The sequence below is a fragment of the Belonocnema kinseyi genome, chromosome 1 (assembly GCF_010883055.1).
Source record: "Belonocnema kinseyi isolate 2016_QV_RU_SX_M_011 chromosome 1, B_treatae_v1, whole genome shotgun sequence".
NCBI classification, from domain to species: domain Eukaryota; kingdom Metazoa; phylum Arthropoda; class Insecta; order Hymenoptera; family Cynipidae; genus Belonocnema; species Belonocnema kinseyi.
The window spans coordinates 81,231,081-81,250,930 of NC_046657.1; the positions used below are offsets into that span (position 1 = coordinate 81,231,081).

The 19,850-nt window shown below is 23.8% G+C and overlaps 1 protein-coding gene across 1 annotated transcript in view; it reads left to right on the forward strand.

Moving 5' to 3' along the window:
- LOC117171869 (vacuolar protein sorting-associated protein 11 homolog) overlaps nucleotides 1–19,850 on the forward strand; it is a 70,021-nt gene that overhangs the window by 40,076 nt on the left and 10,095 nt on the right. Inside the window, exons 9-15 of the mRNA XM_033359510.1 lie at nucleotides 24–212; nucleotides 287–406; nucleotides 6,176–6,297; nucleotides 12,716–12,928; nucleotides 13,013–13,185; nucleotides 16,702–16,999; nucleotides 17,101–17,426. Of these exons, the coding sequence (XP_033215401.1) occupies nucleotides 24–212; nucleotides 287–406; nucleotides 6,176–6,297; nucleotides 12,716–12,928; nucleotides 13,013–13,185; nucleotides 16,702–16,999; nucleotides 17,101–17,426 (1,441 nt within the window). The remainder of the gene's footprint in view (nucleotides 1–23; nucleotides 213–286; nucleotides 407–6,175; nucleotides 6,298–12,715; nucleotides 12,929–13,012; nucleotides 13,186–16,701; nucleotides 17,000–17,100; nucleotides 17,427–19,850) is intronic.

Sequence of the window (19,850 nt, forward strand, 5' to 3'; positions counted from 1 at the left end):
AAAAATATTCGATGCCCTTTCAGACCAAAGATAGAGAGGTGGATTTCGATGTTGAGATTGCCATAAAAGTTTGTCGTCAAGGTTCGCCCGAAGATGCTTTGCTTCTCGCTCAGAAGCACCAGAAACATGAATGGTATCTTCGAATTCAGATAGAATACAAGGCAGAGTACAAAAAAGCCCTAGAATATATGGCGACCCTCGATTTTGAAGAGGTAGATTATTTAAATCAACTTTTTAATTATCCAAACTTGTATTTTATCATCTACAATTATTCTCCCGCTTTTAGGCGGAGCTGAACATGAAAAAATACGGAAGCATTTTAATTGAGAACGTGCCGAACGAAGCTACGCAGTTTTTGAAAATGCTTTGTACGAACTACAAACCAAATGACAAGACTGTCGACAAAGTATTCAAATTCCTAAATAAGCCTATCTTTAATTTTATTTATAAATAACCATTTCACGCCTTGGACTCACTTTTTTTTTGTTTGAGTGATGACAGTATTGTTCTACTATTCTGAAATAAATGACACCATTGAGAATGGTTAAACTGCGCGGTGCCACCTGGTGACAAAAATCCGAACTAGAAAGAATAGGTACGATTTTAAAGATGCATTTTAAATTGTGCATAAAAGTGTTTTAAAGATTTTTTTTGCGAAGTTTAAAGTATTTATTGGATAATAAATTTAAGTATGTATCAGAAACAAAGGGTTTTAACTATGAAGTTCAATTTGTAATTTAAAAACATGAATTTTTAACAATTAAATTCAATAATTAATATTTCTAAAAAAAATTTCAATTTGAAATAAAAAATACTTGGTTTTAATTTTTAAAAATCGATTTTACTTCAAAAAGGACGGATTTTCAACAAAATATATAAATTTTTTATTTTTGAGCCGAAACTATAAATTTTCTATAAAATAATTGAATTTCAACCAAAAAGATTAATTTTCTACCAAGAAAGACAAACTTTTAACAAATTATCTTAATTTACAACTAAATACTTTCAACAATATACGCGATTTTAGTCCAAATTTTATTGGATTAATTTTTCATTTACATTTTTGCGTTTCTAAATGATTTTCAATATATAAAAAATATTTAATTTTCTATCAAATAGTTTAACTTTATACCAAATTGTTGAATTCTCACGAAAATCAGTCGAACTCTAAAGCTCAAAAATGTGTTTTTTTTTTCACCGTATAAGATGGAAATTCCATCTAAAACTATTTTTTTTATGAAGATTTTTTTTAGTATTTAATCATTGTTTTATATTTTACAAAATAATCATAAAAACACTTTGATCCAAAAATTATAATACACCATTAGAATTATACCTACTCATTCTAGTTCCAGTTTTCGGCACCAGGTGGTGAAATTGTCGACCACCATTCCCAATAGACACGATTTTTTTACAAATTTTTCCCGATACTGTCACGATTTCCTTATTTTTCATTTTCAAATATTTTAAACTTCTTTGTTAATTGGCTAAAAATTACATAAATAACATAAATTTTCAACAAAACGGATGAATTTTCTACCAAATTGTTGAATTTTCAAGTCAAAAAGACGAATTCTCCACAAAAAAGTTGAATTTTTCACGTGAAAATACTAAATTTTAAGAAAAAATTTAATATTAAATTTTAAACCAAAAGGATTAATTTTCTATCAAAAGAAAAGATTTTTAAAGAAAATACATGTATTTTTAACTGTAAAAGATGAATTTTTAACCAACAATCGAATAGTCTAATTTTTAGGTAAACAAATTAATTTTCAAACTAAAGAGAAGAATTCTCTGCAAAAAAAGTAGCATTTTCAACCGAGAAATGCTAATTTTGAAGAAAAGAAAAATTAACAGTTGATATTTGAACAAAAAATTTTAATTTAAAATAAAAAATAATTGAATATAACCAAAAAAGACTTTTAACTCCAACTAAAACAAGTTAATTTTTGACCACGCAGTTACATTTTTAACCAAAAAAATGGTTTTTCTACCAAAAAAGACGAATTAAACTTTAGTTGACTTATTTTTAGCTTATTTAATTTTCGTTTCTAAATTTTTTAAACTAAATGGTTGGATTTTTAAACTAAAAAGTTTAGTTTTTAAACAAAAATGTTGTAGTTAATTTTTTATGAAAAAAAAGAATTTTCTGCAACATAGACTAATTGTGTACCAAACAATTGAATTTTATAACAAATTATGGATTTTTTTAACGAAAAAGAGGAATTTTCTATGAAGCTGTTGAATACTAAATCCCAGAATTTAAATTTTCAACAAAATATTTAAATTTCTATTTAAAAAAAAATTATTGTCACAAATGAAAAAGAAATTTTCAATTAAAATTCTACATCTTCAGCCTAAAAAATGACAATTTCAGAAATAATTCCACTTTCATTTCAATTATGAGTTTTTCACAAAAAAAAGGAAGTTTTCAGAAATAACTCTACTTTCAACCTAAAAGGATTAACTTTCAATCTGAAAAGATGAATTTTCAACGACAAATATTTGAGATTTGAAAGAAAGAAAATAATTTCAATTTAAAATAAAAAACAGTTTTATATAACCAAATTAGATGATTTTTTAAGAATGCACTTGATTTTTAGCGGCAAGCGAAATACCCAACTAAAACAGGTTAATTTTTATCCCTGCAATTACATATTTAAACAAAAAAATGGGTTTTCCACCAAAAATACGAATTAAACTTTAGTTGATTCATTTTTAGCTTATTTAGTTTTCGTTTCTTAATTTTTTTCAACTATACAGTTGAATTTTTAAACTAAGAAAGTTCAATTTTTTAACAAAAATGGTGTGGTTAAATTTTTATTGAGGAGAATTAATTTTTCATTTAAAAAAAAAAGGAATTTTCTGCAAAACAGATTAATTGTGTACCAAACAATTGAATTTTATAACAAATTGTTGATTTTTAATCCAAAAGGAGGAATTTTCTGTGAAGCTTTTGCATATTCAATCCCAGAATATGGATTTTAACAAAATAGTTAATATTTCAGTTAAAATGATGAATTTTCAATAAAAAAGAGTACATTTTCAGAAATAATTCCACTTTCAACCTCAAAAGATTAATTTTCATTATAAAAAGATGAATTTTCAACGAAAAATATCATTGATATTTCAAAGAAAGAAAATATTATAATTAAAAAAAAAAACGTTTGTTTTAACCAACTTGGATGATTTTGTAGAGAATGTACTTGATTTTAAAAAAATTTATTTTCTACAAAAACAGAAGAATTTTTAGCAAAATACATACATTTTTAACCAAAATGGCTTTTCTATTAAAAAAAAAACGAATTTTCAACTAAATATTTTGAACAATGGAACTTTCTACAAAACAGATTAATTTTATACCAAATAGTTGAACTTTATATAAAATTGTGGATTTTTTAAGCCAAAAAGATGATATTTCCATGAAACAGTTGAAGATCCAATCCCAGAATATGAATTTTAACAAAATAGTTAAATTTTAAGTTAAAAAATTATTTTTAACTGAAATAAAACGAGTTTTCAATTAACATTATGGATTTTCAAGAAAAAAAAGTAAATTTTCAGAAATAATTCCATTTTCAACCTAACAAGATTAACTTTCAATCTGAAAAGATAAATTTTCGAAAAAGAAATAATATTTGAGATTTCAAAGAGAGAAAGTATTTCAATATAAAATACAAAACAGTTTTATATAACCAAATTAGATGATTTTTTCAGAATGTACTTGATTTTTAACGACAAAGGAAATCCCTAACTAAAACATGTTAATTTTCGTTTATAAATTTTTTCAACTATATAGTTGGATTTTTAAACTAAAAAAGTTCAATTTTTTAACAAAAATGATGTGGTTACATTTTTATTGAGGAGAATTAATTTAAAAAAAACGAATTTTCTAAAAAACAGATTAATTGTATACCAGACAATTCATTTTTATAACAAATTGTGGATTTTTTAAGCCAAAAAGAGGATTTTTCTATGAAGCAGTTGAACGTGCATTCCCAGAATACGTATTATCAGAAAATAATTGAATTTTCAGTTTAAAAAAAATAATTTTTAACTGAAATAAAACTAATTTTTAACCAAAAAAATGAACTTTTCAGAAACAATGCCACGTACAACCTCAAAAGATTAATTTTCAATCTAAAAATATGAATTCTCAACGAAAAATATTATATTTTATATTTTAAAGCAAGAAAATATTTCAATACATGCATTTTTAACCGAAAAGGCTTTTCTTTGAAAAATCGAATTTTTAAAAAATTACATGAATTTTCAACTAAATATTTTGAACAATGGATACGATTTTAGTTCAAATTTTATTTTGTTCATTTTTAGCTTATCTAGTTTTCGTTTCTAAATTTTTTTAACTAAAAAGTTCAGTTTTTAACCAAAAAAGATTGAGTTAAATTTTCATTAAGGAGAATTAATTTTTAATAAGAATAAAAATGAATTTTTACACAAAACAGATTAATTTTATACCAAATAGTTGAATTTTATACCAAATTGTGGATTTTTTAAGCTAAAAATACGGATTTTCTTTCAAATAGTTGAATATTCAATCCTAGAATATGAATTTTAATAAAATAGTTAAATTTTCAGTTAAAAAATTATTTTTATCTAAAATAAAACGAATTTTTAATTAAAATTATGAATTTTCAACCAAAAAAATGTAATTTTTAGAAATAATTCCACTTTCAGCCTAAAAATATTAACTTTCAATATGAAAAGATGAATTTTCAACGAAAAATATAATATTTGAGATTAGAAAGAGAGAAAATATTTCAGTTTAAAATAAAAAAATTAAACATTTTTAAGAATATAATTGTTTTTTTACCCAGAAAAATTGTTAAAATAATTTTCTACAAAACAGATTAGTTTTGTACCAAAAAGTTAAATTTTATAACAAATGGTGGAATTTTGTAAGCCATAAAGAAGAATTTTCTATCAAGAAGTTGAATATTCATTCCCAGAATTTACATTTTCAACAAAATAGTTAAATTTTCAATTTAAAAAATAATTTTTATCTACAAAAAAACAAATTTTCAACTAAAATGATGAATTTTCAACTAAAAAAATGAACTTTTCAGAAATTATTTCACTTTCAACCTCAAAAGATTGATTTTCAACGAAAAACATATTTGATATTTTAAAGAAAAAAAATATTTTAGTTTAAAATAAAAAAAGCAAAAACAGTTTGATTTAACCAACTTGGATGATTTTTCAAGAATGTACTTGATTTTTAACGGAAAAATTTATTTTCTTCCAAAAGGACGAATTTTCAGCAAAATAGTACATTTTTAAACAATATGCCAAAATTCCAAAATTTATTTTATTCGTTTTTAGCGTATCTATTTTTCATTTCTTAAATTTGTAAACTAATTAGTTGAATATTTAAACTAAAAAAGTTCAGTTTCTAATAAAAAAATAGTGTACTTAAATTTGTGTTGAAGAGAATCAATTTAAAAAAAAAAAAAACGAATTTTATACAAAAAAGATCAATTTTGTATCAAGTGGTTGAATTTTATACGAAATTGTAGATTTTTAAGTTAAAAATACGAATTTTCTTCAAAATAGTTGAAAATTTAATTCCAAGATTATGAATTTTCAACCAAATAGTTAAATTTTCAGTATAAACAAATAGTTTTTAACAAAAATAAAAAAAAATTTCTACAACAACAAAAATGAAACAGTTAAATTTTTTGTCAAATTTTTTAAGCTTCGAGCCGAAAATACGAATTCTGTTCGAAATAGTTACATTTTCAACGAAGAAGTTAATTGTCAACCGAAAGACATTAAAAAATATGAAATTTCTATAGAAAGGGATACACTTTAAAACCAAAAAGGTGAATATGACTTTTTAACAAAATGTTAAAATTTCATCAAAATAATTCAATTTTGAACTAAATAACAATATTTTTAAATAAAAGAATATTAATTCGGTTCGTATTTAAGTGAAAAAGCTGGCGATAAATGAACAATAATGTTAATAATTTATAAATTAAAGAGTAAAATTTAAAATAAACATTAAAGTTTCATTTTTGATATTTCAAAAATTTATTGACACCATCCTGACACTATTTTTTAAATTTGTAACACTATTCACACTATTTTTTTTCTTTAAATGAGTCCGAGGCCTGAGAATTTAAAATTAACTAATTCTTTTCAAATTAAACAGGTTAGTACCGATTCAAATGAACAAATCGATAGAGGAAATCCGGAGGATTTTATTCACCTCTTTCTAAATAATTCCGAGCGTCTAGTGGAATTTCTGGAGCATCTGATCAAAAATGACGGAAAGTAGGTGTCCAATTATTTTTTTTTAGCCAAAAATAAAAAATCATTGGTGTAATCGAGGCCTGGCGGCACCTGGCGCCGCCAGGGTACTTTTTTGAAGGCCTGGCGGCACCAAGCCAATTTTTGTTACACGGAAATTTTTCCAGTTATGGGCCATCCACAAAATTACGTTACCAATTTAGGACATTTTTACCTTTTCTTTTAAATAAAAATACTGTAGATAAGATGCTTAACATAGTTATATTTCAATATTAAAAAAGGTAAAATTTATACCAAAAAAAAAAGAATTTTAAAACCAAAAAGACACGAATTTTCCAAAAATAATTATTTTTCACTCAAGAAAGAAATAAAATTTTATCCAATGTATTTAAAACCTTAAAGCTAAAAGACGAATTTTTTTACACAAAAATTGAACTTGCAAACAAAAAATATGGCTTTTCAGCAAAAAATTACTTTTTCATGAAACTGATGTAGTTTTACCGAAAAAAAAATAAATTTCATACCAAGAAAATTATTATTATTTTACTAAAAAAGGAGAATTTTCAACTAAAAAGGATCAATCTTTAAAAAATGGATAAGTTGGATTATCAGTTAAAAAATTTAATTTTAAACAAAAAAAAGGCTTTTCCACTAAAAAGTTAAATTTGCTGTCAAATAATAAGCCTTTAATCAAAAAGATAAATATTTAAGAATTTAGTTTAACTATTACCAAAATAGTTGAATTTTCAATTTAAAAAGATTAATTTTCGACAAAATAGTTCAACTTTTAACCATAGAGATGAATTTTTAACCAAAAAGTTGCGTTTTTATTAAAAAATAATGAAATTTCTATTGAAACAGATGAATTTTTAATTCAAAAGGTAAATTTTTAAAGATATAATTGAATTTGTTCTTTAAAAAGTTTCAGTTGACTTTTTATTATCAAAATATAAATTAAAAAAAAAAGTTTCTACGAAAAAAATTGAATTTTCAATCCATAAAGATGAATTTTTTCAACCAAACAGGACAAATTTTTAACAAAATAGTTGAATTCTCTACCAAACAGTTGCATTTTATCCAAAAAGGATGAAATTTCTCTTAAAACAGATGAATTTTTATTAAAAAAAAAACAATCAATGTTAAAAAAAATAGTTGAATTTTTATTTAAAAAAAGATTCCAGTTCATCTGTCAAGATCAAAATGTAACTTTTTTAACAATAAATAAATTTCTACAAAAAAGAATTTGAATTTTTAATCCAAAACGACGAATTTTTTAACCAAAAAGGATAATTTTTTTTGTATAGTTCAATTCTCTACCTAATAATTGCATTTTTATCTAAAAAAGATTAAATTTCTCTTAAAACAGAAGAATTTGTATTTTAAAAAAATAATTGAATTTCTATACAAAAAAGATTTCAGCTTATCTGTCAATATCAAAATATGAATTTAAAAAAATATATAATTTTTACGAAAAAAATTGAATTTTCAATCCAAAAATATAAATTTTTTCAAGCAAAAAGGATGATTTTTTAACAAAATATATGAATTCTCTACCAAATAGATGCATTTTTATCTAAAAAAAAATGAAATTTCTCTTAAAACAGATGAATTTTTATTTAAAAAGGACAACAAGTGTTCGAAAAATAGTTGAATTTTCATTTTTAAAAAAGATTCCAGTTCATCTGTCTAGATGAAAATATAAATTTTTTAACAATAAATAAATTTCTACAACAAAAAATTGAATTTTCAATCCAAAAAGACGAATTTTTTCAACGAAAAAGGATGATTTTTTAACAAAATAGTTTAATTCTCTATTAAATAGTTGCATTTTTATCTAAAAAAGATTAAATTTTCCTTAAAGCAGATGAAATTGTATTTTTTTTTAATGTTAAAAAAATATTTGAATTTTCACACGAAAAAGATTCCAGATTATCTGTCAAGATCGAAATATTGATTTTTTAACAAAAAAGAAATTTCTACTGAAAAAATTGAATTTTCAATTAAAAAATATAAATTTTTTCAAGCAAAAAGGATGATTTTTTAACCAAACATTTGAATTCTCTACCAAATAGATGCATTTTTATATAAAAATGATGACATTTCTTTTAAAACAGGTGAATTGTTATTTAAAAAAAGAAAAGAAATTAAAAAAAAAAAGTTGAATTTTCATCCAAACAAGATTCTAGTTGTTTTTCTCAAGATCAAAATATGAATTTTTTAACTAAAAATATAGATTTTTACTAAAAATTGAATTTTCAATCCAAAAAGACGAATTTTTTCTACCAAAAAGGATATATATTTAACAACATAGTTGAATTCTCTAAAAAAATTATTGCATTTTTATCTAAAAAAGATAAAATTTCCCTTAAAACAGATGAATTTTTATTTTTTTTTAATGTTAAAAAAAGATTTGAATATTTTCACAAAAGAGATTCCAGTTTATCTTTCAAGATCAAAGTATAAGTTTTTTAACAAAAAATAAATTTCTACTGTAAAAAATGGAATTTTCAATCCAGAAAGACGAATTTTTTCAACCAAATAGGATAAATTTTAACAAAGTAGCTCAATTCTCTAACAAATAGTTGCATTTTCATCTAAAAAAGATTAAATTTTTCTTAAAACAGATGAATTTTTATTTAAAAAGAATAAATGTTAAAAAAATAGTTGAATTTTCATTTGAAAAAAAGATTTCCGTATATTTGTCAAGATCAAAATATGAATATTTTAACAAAAAATAAATTTCTACGAAAAAAAATTGAATTTTCAATCCAAAAAGACGAATTTTTTCAACGTAAAAGGTTTTCATTCAAAAAAAGATTAAAAAGGTTTTAGTTGACTTTTCTTGATGGAAATATGAATTTTTAACAATAAATAAGTTTCTACGGAAAAAATTTAATTTTCAATTCACAAAGACGACTTTTTAAACAAAAAGTATGAATTTTTAACAAAATAGTTTATTTCTCTACCAAATAATTTGCATTTTTATCCAAAAAAAGATTAAATTTCTCTTAAAACAGATGAATTTCTAAAAAAAAAAAAAAAACGACAAACTCGTGTTTAAAAAGCTTGAACTTTCGTCCAGTAAATATTTGACTTCATTTTGCAACACAAAAATATAAATTTTAGACAAAAAGTACATTTTCTACCAAATAGTAAATTTTTCAACAAAACAGTAGAATTTTAAACCAAAAAGTATAACTACAAATTTGTTTAAAAATGTTTAGTCGAAATTTGCATTTTTGTCCTAGAAAGATTAACAAGATAAAATTTTCAAGCTAAAGAGACGAATTTTCTCGGAGACAGTTGATTTTTTAATAAATATGTACATACTTTTCAACCCAGAAAGGTTTATTTTCAATGAATTTTCAACAGCATAGGTAAATTTCTAACCAAATAGTTGAATTTTCAATATACAAAGATGCATTTTGCATCAAACAGTTGAATTTTCATTTAAAAAATCATTTTTAATTTAGAAAAATTAATTTTCTACCATTAAAGATCAATTTTCAATAAAAGATGGAAGTTTTTAAGCTAATAAGTCGAATTTTATAAAAAAAGAGTGGACTTTTAAATCGAAAAAGATTAATTTTCATCAAAGAAAATCGTTTTTAACCAAGAAAGATAAATTTTTAATATGATAGTTGAATTATCAACCAAAAGTTGAACTTTCAACAAATAAAAATAATTTTCTACTCAAAAAGACAACATTTCAGCAATAAAATACATGGATTTTTTTACAAAATAGTTGGATTTTAAACTTATACAATATACTGGATAAAGTTTCACTTAAAAATGGAGTTATTGATGTTTCATAGAAAAACTATTATGAAATAAAAAAAAAATTCTCATCAAAATAGTTAAATTTTCAATCAGAAATTTGATTGGTTGCCCAAGAAGATTGATGTTCTACCAAAAAAGACCAATTTTTACAAAATAACATGAATTTTCAACCAAATCATTTAATTTAAAAGTCCAAAAGATTAATTATCTATAAAAAAATGTTGACAAAAAAGGATCAATTTTCAACCAAGAAGATTAAATTTGTATCATGACAGACGAATTAACTAAAAAAGATAAATTATTAACCAAATAGTTAAATTTTTAACTGAAAAATATCAACTTTTGACCAAAAATTTGAATAGTTTAATGGTCAGTTCAGAAAATTTATTTTCAACTAAACATGAAAGGAATTTTCATGAAAATAGTTAAATTTTCAACGAAAGAGATGATCCTTCGATTTAAAAACATTATTTTGAACATAATAGTGGAATATTACATACAAAAATTACTTTTTAACAAAGTTTTCATTTTAAATAAAATGATTAAATTTTCTACCAAAGAGATGAACCTTTAAATAAAAAAAGAATTTTTAATAAAGTAATGGAACTTTATGAAAAAATTATAGTTTTCAACAAAATTTTCATGATTCAATTTCAACTAAATCATTAGATTTTTAACCAAAGAGATGAACCTTTAACTAACAAAAAAAATGAATTTTTAATAAAGTAGTGGAATTTTTGACAAAAAAGGTGACTTTTTAACCAAAATTTTGAGTTTTAATTTTCATTTAAATAATTAAATGTTTAACAAAAGAGATGAACCTTCGACTAAAAGAATGAATTTTCAAAAAAATAATTAAAGTTTCAACCACAAATATGAATCTTTAACTAAAAAAATTAATTTTTAATAAAGTAGTGGACTTTTTATAGAAAAAATGACTTTTCAACATTATAGCTGCATTTTCAACAAAATAATTAAATTTTTAACCAAAGAGGTAAACCTTCAAATACGAAAATGAATTTTCAAGAAAATAATTATATTTTCAACCAAAAAGATGAACCTTCAACTAAAAACATTAATTTTTAATAAAGTAGTGGTATTTTTCATAAAAAATATGAGTTTTTAAAAAATGTTCAGGATTGATATCAACTAAACAATTAAATTTTCAACCAAAGAGATGAACACCTTGAAGTAAAAAAATAAATTTTTAACAAAGTAGTGGAATTTTTTAGAAAAAATTACTTTTGATGAACCTTCAGCTAAAAAAATGAATTATCAAGAAAATAATTAAATTTTTAACCAGAGATGAACCTTCAAATATAACAAATGAATTTTTAACAAAAGAATAAAATTTTCAACCAATGAGATAAATCTTTAACTGAAAAAATGAATTTTCAAGAAATGAATTACATTTTTCAATGAAAGACATTGATTTGATATTAAAAAAATGAATTTTCAATAAAATAATTAAATTTTCAACCAAATAGATGAACCTTCCACTAAAAAAATTAATTTTTAATAAAGTAGTGGACTTGTAAAAAAGATGACTTTTGAACATTATAGTTGCGTTTTCAGCAAAATAATTAAATTTTTAACCAAACATAAACCTTCAACTAAGAAAATGAATTTTCAAGAAAATAATTAAATTTTCATCCAAAGAGATTCAACTAAAAAAATGAATACTTAATAAAGGAGTGGCATTTTTTTTTAAATATGAATTTTTACAAAATGTTTATGATTGATTTTCAACTAAATAATTAAATTTTAAATAAAAGAGATGAACCTTAAACTAAAGAAAATGAGTTTTTAACAAACTAGTGGAATTTTTGGTAAAAAATTACTTTTGGTGATCCTTCAACTAAAAAAATGAATTTTCAACAAAAGAATTTAATTTTTAACCAGAGATCAACCTTCAACTAAAAAAATGAATTTTTAATAAAGTAGTGGCATTTTTTATAAAAAGATGAGTTTTTACAAAATGTTCATGATTTATTTTCAACTAAATAATTGAATTTTCAACCAAAGAGATGAATCTTGAAGTAAAAAAATGAATTTTTGTCAAAGTAGTGGAATTTTTTAGAAAAAATTACTTCTGATGAACCTTAAACTAAAAGAATGAATTTTCAACAAAAGAATTAAATTTTCAACGGATGAGATTATCTTTCAACTTAAAAAATGAATTTTTAACAAAGTAGTATGTATGTATTTAATCTCTCCCTTTTACGGGTTTGAGGGCCTCCGCTCCCTGTACATATATTTACAATTCCATCCTTAGTCTAACTTAACTACTACTTATATTCTACTCTTTCGCAGTTTTAACAAAGTAGTGGAATTTGGGATTAAATAAATGGCTTTTCAGTAATACAGTTGTATTTTCAACAAGATAATAGATTTTTTAACTAAACGAGATGAATTTCGAACTAAAAATATAATTGTGTCCTTTAAAAAAAATAAATAAAAAAATTACCGAAAAATGTAGTTAGATTTTCTTATTGGGTTTTAAATTATAAATGTTATCCAAGTTCGTAACCAATCTTACTTTTTTTTTCTAAAAACTTGTTAAAAAAAAGCTACTTTTTTAGTTAATGAAAAGTCTCGCCAGGCCACTTTTTTATGATTACAGCACTGTCAACAAGTGTTCGAAATCAAACTAAATTTTCAGATGGAGTACACTTGTTTATAACACATTAGTAGAACATTATCTGCATGTCTGGTCTGCTTTAAAAGACGAGATCGCAAAGCTCCAATACGAACAAAAAGTCGTTCGTCTTCTCCAAAACTCGAACGCCTGTTACGACAAGGATCAAATCTTAATTCTCTGTCATCAGCACAATTTCCGAAGAGGGATTCTTTATCTCTACGAGGAACGCAAGCTGTGAGTGAATTTTCCAATTTAAATTTCCCGCCCACATTGCCAAACGCCACACTTAAACATAACCTCGAAAATTCGTTCTCACAGTTACCAGGAAATCCTTCAGTATCAGTTACGAGAAGGCGACAGCGAACAAGTTTTGTCAACTTGTAATCGATTTGGTCGTCAGGATCCAAATTTGTGGGTCCAAGCTTTATGGAGCGTCGCTAGAAATAAAAAAGCACCGCCGAAACTTTTAGCAGACATTCTTGCGCATATTGGTAATTAGAAAAGGGAATTTTTAAAAATTACGTCACGCTATTTTTAGGATGGCAGCTGGACCGGCAAACCCGGAAAATGCCCGGGAATTTTATGACACCGAAAAAACCCGGAAAATGAGAGTGCATTTTTTTTTAATCAGTTAATTTTTTCTCTTTTTTCAATTATGATATTATTCAGCTTAATAAGTTTAATTGATTTTAAAAGACGATTCGGATTCAGTTCAAAATTTAAGAATTTCCCAGTTTTAAAGTTAAAAATTAAACTGTTTTAATTGGAAAGTCTTTGTAGTTAAATAAATATAAACATCCTATTTAAACCTTATAAACTACTAAAAATTTTAAAATAACTTCAAAATAATATATTCATAATTAAAGGCTTAAAAATATTGTTTTAGTCTTAAATTTGAAATTAAGAAATAGAAAAATTGTATAATATTTAGATATGAATCAAATATTCAAAATTAAACTTTAAACTTTACAATTTTAATTGTTACCTTTCAAAAAATTTAATTGACAAATAAAATTGTTGAATTTTGATGCATAATAAATATTGAACGATTATACATTCTAGAAAAAATTCGAGTAGTTTAAAGAGATATTTAGAAGATTTGAAAAGATTCAAAATTAATTAAAAATTTGGAATGATTTTAAATAATTTAAACGAAGTTTCTACATGTACAAAATATAGATTTTTGCAGATTTTGAACAAAAAATTTAGAAGGTTTTTAAGATTTACGAAAGGCTTCAAAAGAATAACAGACATTTTTCTAAGATTCCTTGAAAGATTTTAAATTACTTTTTATTTTGAAAAATTTATTTTAAGAGAACATTGAAATAGATTTTACAGCATTGATAAAATTTATTTTTAAAATTGTGGGAAAAACTTCAATCGTTTCAAAAGATGTTTAGAGGTTCTGAAAAATTACAACAATAATTTCAAATGTGACTAAATGTAAAACAACATGTACATTTTTAAAGATTTTCACATAAAATTTGGAACATTTTAAAAGATTTTAAAACTATTTAAGCGAAAATAATTTAACTTTTAATTTAAGAAGTGGTTAGTATATAAACAAAAATTTAATGGTTTAATTTTTAATATTTATGAATTAAAATTGCTTCAAATGGTTTGTAGCTCAGTTTTTATTACTTTAAGTTGAAAAATTGTTAGCTTTAGAGTTAGAATTTTGTTATTTGATTTAAATATAAGTAATTTATACTTTCCAGAAATAATAGGTAATGGGACTTGAAACCGGGTGGTAATTTTTTGTATTTAATATAATACATGTTTTGCAGGGTGAAAAATTTATTTTCAAAATTTGCTGATTTTTCTTTGAGCAATTTTTTATTTTTCCGGACCATTCAAATTCAAATGCCAGCATTTTAGTCTTATATTATTTTTAAAATAAGATTTTTTCTATAATTTTAACTACAAACGATGCATTTTTAACAAAATGTTAAAGTTTTCAAAACAGAATTTAATTTTCAATAAAGTAGTTGAATTTCAAACATAAAATTATGAATTAGCAACAAAAATGTGTTATATTTTATATTTCAATAAAAAAAGATTAAATTTCATACACAGAAAAAATAATTTCGTACCCAAAAAGACGAATTTTCGACAAATAAAGATTTTTCAGTCATGAAAGAAAAAAAAATCACCTGAATTGTTGAATCTTAATGCCAAAAGACAAATATTGTGTACAGAACTTCAATTTTCGAACAGAAAATACGACTTTTCAGTCAAAGTTTCAAAGAAAATACTTGCATTCTCAAGCAAAGAAGATTAATTTTCAACCAAACAGTTGAATTTTTAAACAAGAAAGATGAAATTTCTACTAAAAAAAATGAATTTTCAGTAAAAAAATTTTATTTTCAAACAAAAAGTATAACTTGTTAAAAAAAAGTTGAATTTTCAACCAAATCATTAGGTTTTTATCCTAGAAAGATAAAATTTATCATAAAACAGATCAATTTTTAAATAAAAAAAGACCAATTTTTAAAAATTTTAATTCAAAAAAGATTTCAGTTTGACTTTTCATTATTAAAATGCGATTTTTAATGAAAAAGTACATGTTCTACGAAAAAGGACGAACTTTTGAACAAAATAGATTATTTTTTAAACGAATAATACAAAACTTCAATTTAGAGTAAAAAATTAATTTTCAACACAAAAAAAAACAACGAATTTTCAACCAGAAGGAAAATAGTTGAATTTTCAACCAGGCAGTTCCATTTTTGCCAAAGAAAGAGGAAATTTGTACTAGAACAGATGAATTTTCAAATAAAAAAAATTTTTTAAATATCTAAAAAATTGTTAAATTTTAATCTAAAAACGATTTCAGTTTAACTTTTTATCATTTTAGTCAAGAAAAACGAAATTTTTACTAAAACAAATGAATGTTTGAGACAAGTTTTTGAAAAAAATTGTAATTTACAACAACAAAAAATTTAATTTGATTTTTCAACATAAAAAATGAAACATTTTTCAATAAGAAATCAATTTTCTGTGAAGTTGCTTGAATTTTCAACGCAAAGAGACGATTTTTCAATCAAACAGTTTTATTTACAACCAAAAAGGATTATTCTTTAACAAAAATGTTGAATTTCTAACAAAATAATTGCATTTTCATCCAAAAAAGATTAAATTTCTCTTCAAACAGATGAATTTTTAAATGGAAAAGACAAATTTTTTAAAAAAATTGTTGAATTTTCAGCCAAACAAGATTTCAGTTTGAATTTTATCGTCAAAATATGAATTTTAATGAAGCGATACATTTTCTACTAAGATATTTGAATTTTCGACTTAAAAAAAAACGAATGTTAAATAAAAAATAATTACTTTTTCACAAAATTGTTGAATTTGCAAGCAAACAGTTGCATTTTTATTCAAGAAATATGCGATTACTACTAAAATAGATTAATTATCTTCAGACTAAGATAAATTTTCGAAAAAATTCACGTTCACCTAAAAAAGACGAACTATTAACAAAATACATGAATTTCCAGTAAAAAAATTAATTTTGAACAAAATAAGAACGAATTTTCAACTATTCATACGGAATATTTATTATTAATAGCGAAAACAGGAGAAAAAGAAGAAATTTTCTTAAAACCACTAAAAAAAAGAGGAATTTTTTAAAAACATTTTCCATCTGTGATCTCATATTCTGCTTTACCCCGCCCCCTCGTCACAAATCGCGAATGAATATGTTATGCCCCCTCCCCCTGATGTTAGTGTGATGTAGTTTTTGAACGGTCCCAAATTGACCACAGAATTCTCAGGGTTTCGTAGCTCCAGGCTTAAACCGTTTTTCGTACTTTTTCATTGAAAGAGATTCGAGACGAGGCGAGATTCGAGAAGAGGCGAGATTCAAGGCTAAGTTCGAGACGAGGCAAGATTTGATACGAGCTCGAGACGAGCTCGAGACGAGATTCGAGACGAGGCTACGAAACCCTTTTTTCAGGCGCATTTCGCCGATTTTTAATTATCTTTTAAAATTGAATTGATTCTAGCTGAGGAAAGATTAATGTCACCTTTAATGGTTGTGGACGCTCTTTCAACTTCACTGACTTGTTCACTGGGAGATGTTCGTTCTTACCTAAACAGCGTTCTCAGAACCGAACACGAACAAACCCAAGCGGATGCAAAATTAACCGAGAAGTATCGAGTCGATACGCAGAAAATTAGGCAGGAGATCGACAATATCAGGACGAATACAATTATTTTTCAAAGCTCGAAATGCATCGCTTGCAATCAGGATCTCGAGTTGCCTTCAGTCCATTTCATGTGCCAGCATTCGTATCACCAGCAGTGCGTTTTTCTTTTGAATTGTTTATAAATATTTCTCTTGAATTTGGAATTATACTTTTTTACATTTGTAATATGAAATTTCTATTCTTTTTTTTTTGCAGTTGCTTCCAGAGTTTCTCGGAAAATGAAAACGAGTGTCCGGCTTGTCTCCCAGACAATAAAAAGTGGCTCGACATTATAAAAGCCCAGGAGCAATCGAGAGATCTTCACGAAACTTTCCACAGTCTTCTCGATCGAGCCGAGGATCCATTTTCCCTAGTCGCTGATTACTTTGGCCGAGGGGTGTTCAAAAAATTAACAGTTATCACTGACGACAGACCAACAAGTCAGAATTCGAAGGCGAAAGAACTGAGCAATCCTTACAATGCTTATGGACCCGGAGCCGAAGCGAAAATTCGATTAACCGAGGGTAAAAATTCAACTCTAGGTATGATTAATTTTCCATTTCTGCATCTTCTTCAGTTTTCATTCCAGGGTCCATATTATTAACCAGTATTTTCCCATTTTCCACTATTATCGAACCCTTTTCTCTTTAAGTCAGTGCTGGCAGAGAATGAGAATGAGAATATTACCGAGAATATAACCCAGAAATAAATTATCTGAGAATTTAGGAGAATCTCAGAATTTATTTTAATTAATAGAAAATTGCATTTTTTCGTTAACTTTTCAGTTGAAAATTAAACTTTTTTTTAAAAGTTTGTCTTTTTTATTTTAAAGTTTACCGGCTTTAGCAGAAATTAAATTTTTTTTTATGAAATTGCAACTGTTCGGTTAGAAATTAAGCTACTACTAAAATACTAAATACTACTTTTTTGAAAACTTAACTATTTCGTAGAAAATTTACTTTTTGTTTAAAATTTATATTTTGGTGTTGCAAATGAAGTGAAATATTTTCTGGATGAAAGTTCCACTTATGAAAAAAATTGTTTTTTTTTTGCAAATTCATATATTTTAGAACAAAATTGATATTTTTTGGATAAAAATGCAACTGTTTGTTAGAGAATTGAACTATATTGTTGAAAAGTCATTCTTTTTGGTTAAAAATTCGTCTTTTTGAATTGAAAATTTAATTTTTTGGGTAGAAAATTATTTTTTGTTAAAAAATTCATAGTTTGATCGTGAAAACTCGACTAAAATCTTTTTCAACAGAAAATTCAACTATTTTTTTGAAAATTCATCTTTTTTTTTAAACTTCATCTGTTATAGAAGAAATTTCATTTTTTGTATGAAAATGCAACTTTATGGTTAAAAATTGTTCTGCTTTGCTTGATAATTCAACTAATTTGTCTAAAACATTTGGTTAAATCACTTTTTTTGATAAAGATTTATATTTTAAGTTCAAAAGTTATCTCGGTCGATCAAAATTGGGTCAAAATTAAACTATATTTTGAAATTTTTTTTTTGAAGGCTTATGTATGGTTGAAAATTTAACTGCTTAGTGGAAAATACTTTTTATTTGTTGTTTAGAATTCATTTTTGAACAGAAAATGGAATTTTTCCATTTTTAAGATTGATATTTTTAGTTAAAAATTCGCGTTTTTTTTTTGTAAACAAATTACTTTTGTAGTTTAAATTTTCCTTTATCTTTGCGTAAAAATACATCAGTTAAGTGGAAAATTAATTTTTTGTTGAACAGTCATATTTTTTGTTTGAAAATTGAATTTTCGTGAAGAAAATTTTTATGTTGGTTTGAAGGTTCAATAATTTATATAAACTTTTATTTATTTTTTTTTTGAAATTCCTCTTTGGTTTTGAAACTCTTTTCTTTTGTTGTATAAATTTAATTATTTTTTTATTAAAATATAAACTATGACACTTTTTCGTTGACACTTTGTCTTTTTAGGTTGAGTATTCAACTATTATGTTAAAAATATAATTATTTTGTTGAAAATACCAGTATTTTGTTAGAGTTATGTCGTAAAGTAGAAAAAACTGTTTTTTGTTTGTTTTGATTTTTTGATAAATTAATACATTTGAATATTTTAAATTTGTATATATTAAAAATCATAAATTCTTTTAAATTCTCCTAAATTCTGACATATGCAGGGTGGCTGCTGGACCGCGAAACCGGGGATTTTTTGAGATCGGGAAAAACTGACAAATGACAATGAATTTTTTTTACTGGGAATTTTACAAATTTGTAGATGAAAAATCTGTCCACGTTCGATTTTAACAGTTTTTAAAATAATTAGCGGAATTGTTATGTTTTTCAATGATTCTATTATTTAGCTTAAAATGCGTAATTCAATATTTTTTTACTTTAAATTTTTTATTTCTAAGCTTACATTTTTAATTTAAAGAATTTTTAAATGCTTTCTTAAAGACTTGAATAAATAAAAAAAGCCTTTGATGTTGAAAATTTTGGATAAAAACATTTTTATTTAATAAATAAATCATTTTTTAAAATTTATCTGTACTTTAAGTCATAAAAACTGAACACAAAGGATTTGACAAAACGATTTTAGACCAGTTCAAAATTTAAGAATTTTCAGATTTTAACATTAAAACTTAAACGGTTTCAATTTGAAAGTCTTAGTGATTAAATAAATGTGAAGGTGTGTCTGAAAGTTTATAAACTATTTAAAACTTAAAAATAACTTCATAATAATATATTCTTAATTAAAGGATTTTATTAGATTTTAAATATTGTTTCAGTCTAAAGTATTCAATTCTTAGCCCATTCAATTTTAAAGTTTTAATTTACAAAAAAGATAAATTATTTAATATTTAGCAATATTTGAATTTTTATTTAAGACAAGTAAATTGAAAGCAAATATGTTTGAAAAAATGCTTAATTTGTAAGTGAAATTTTTAAATTTTGATGTATTCTTTACAAATGAACACTTGTAGA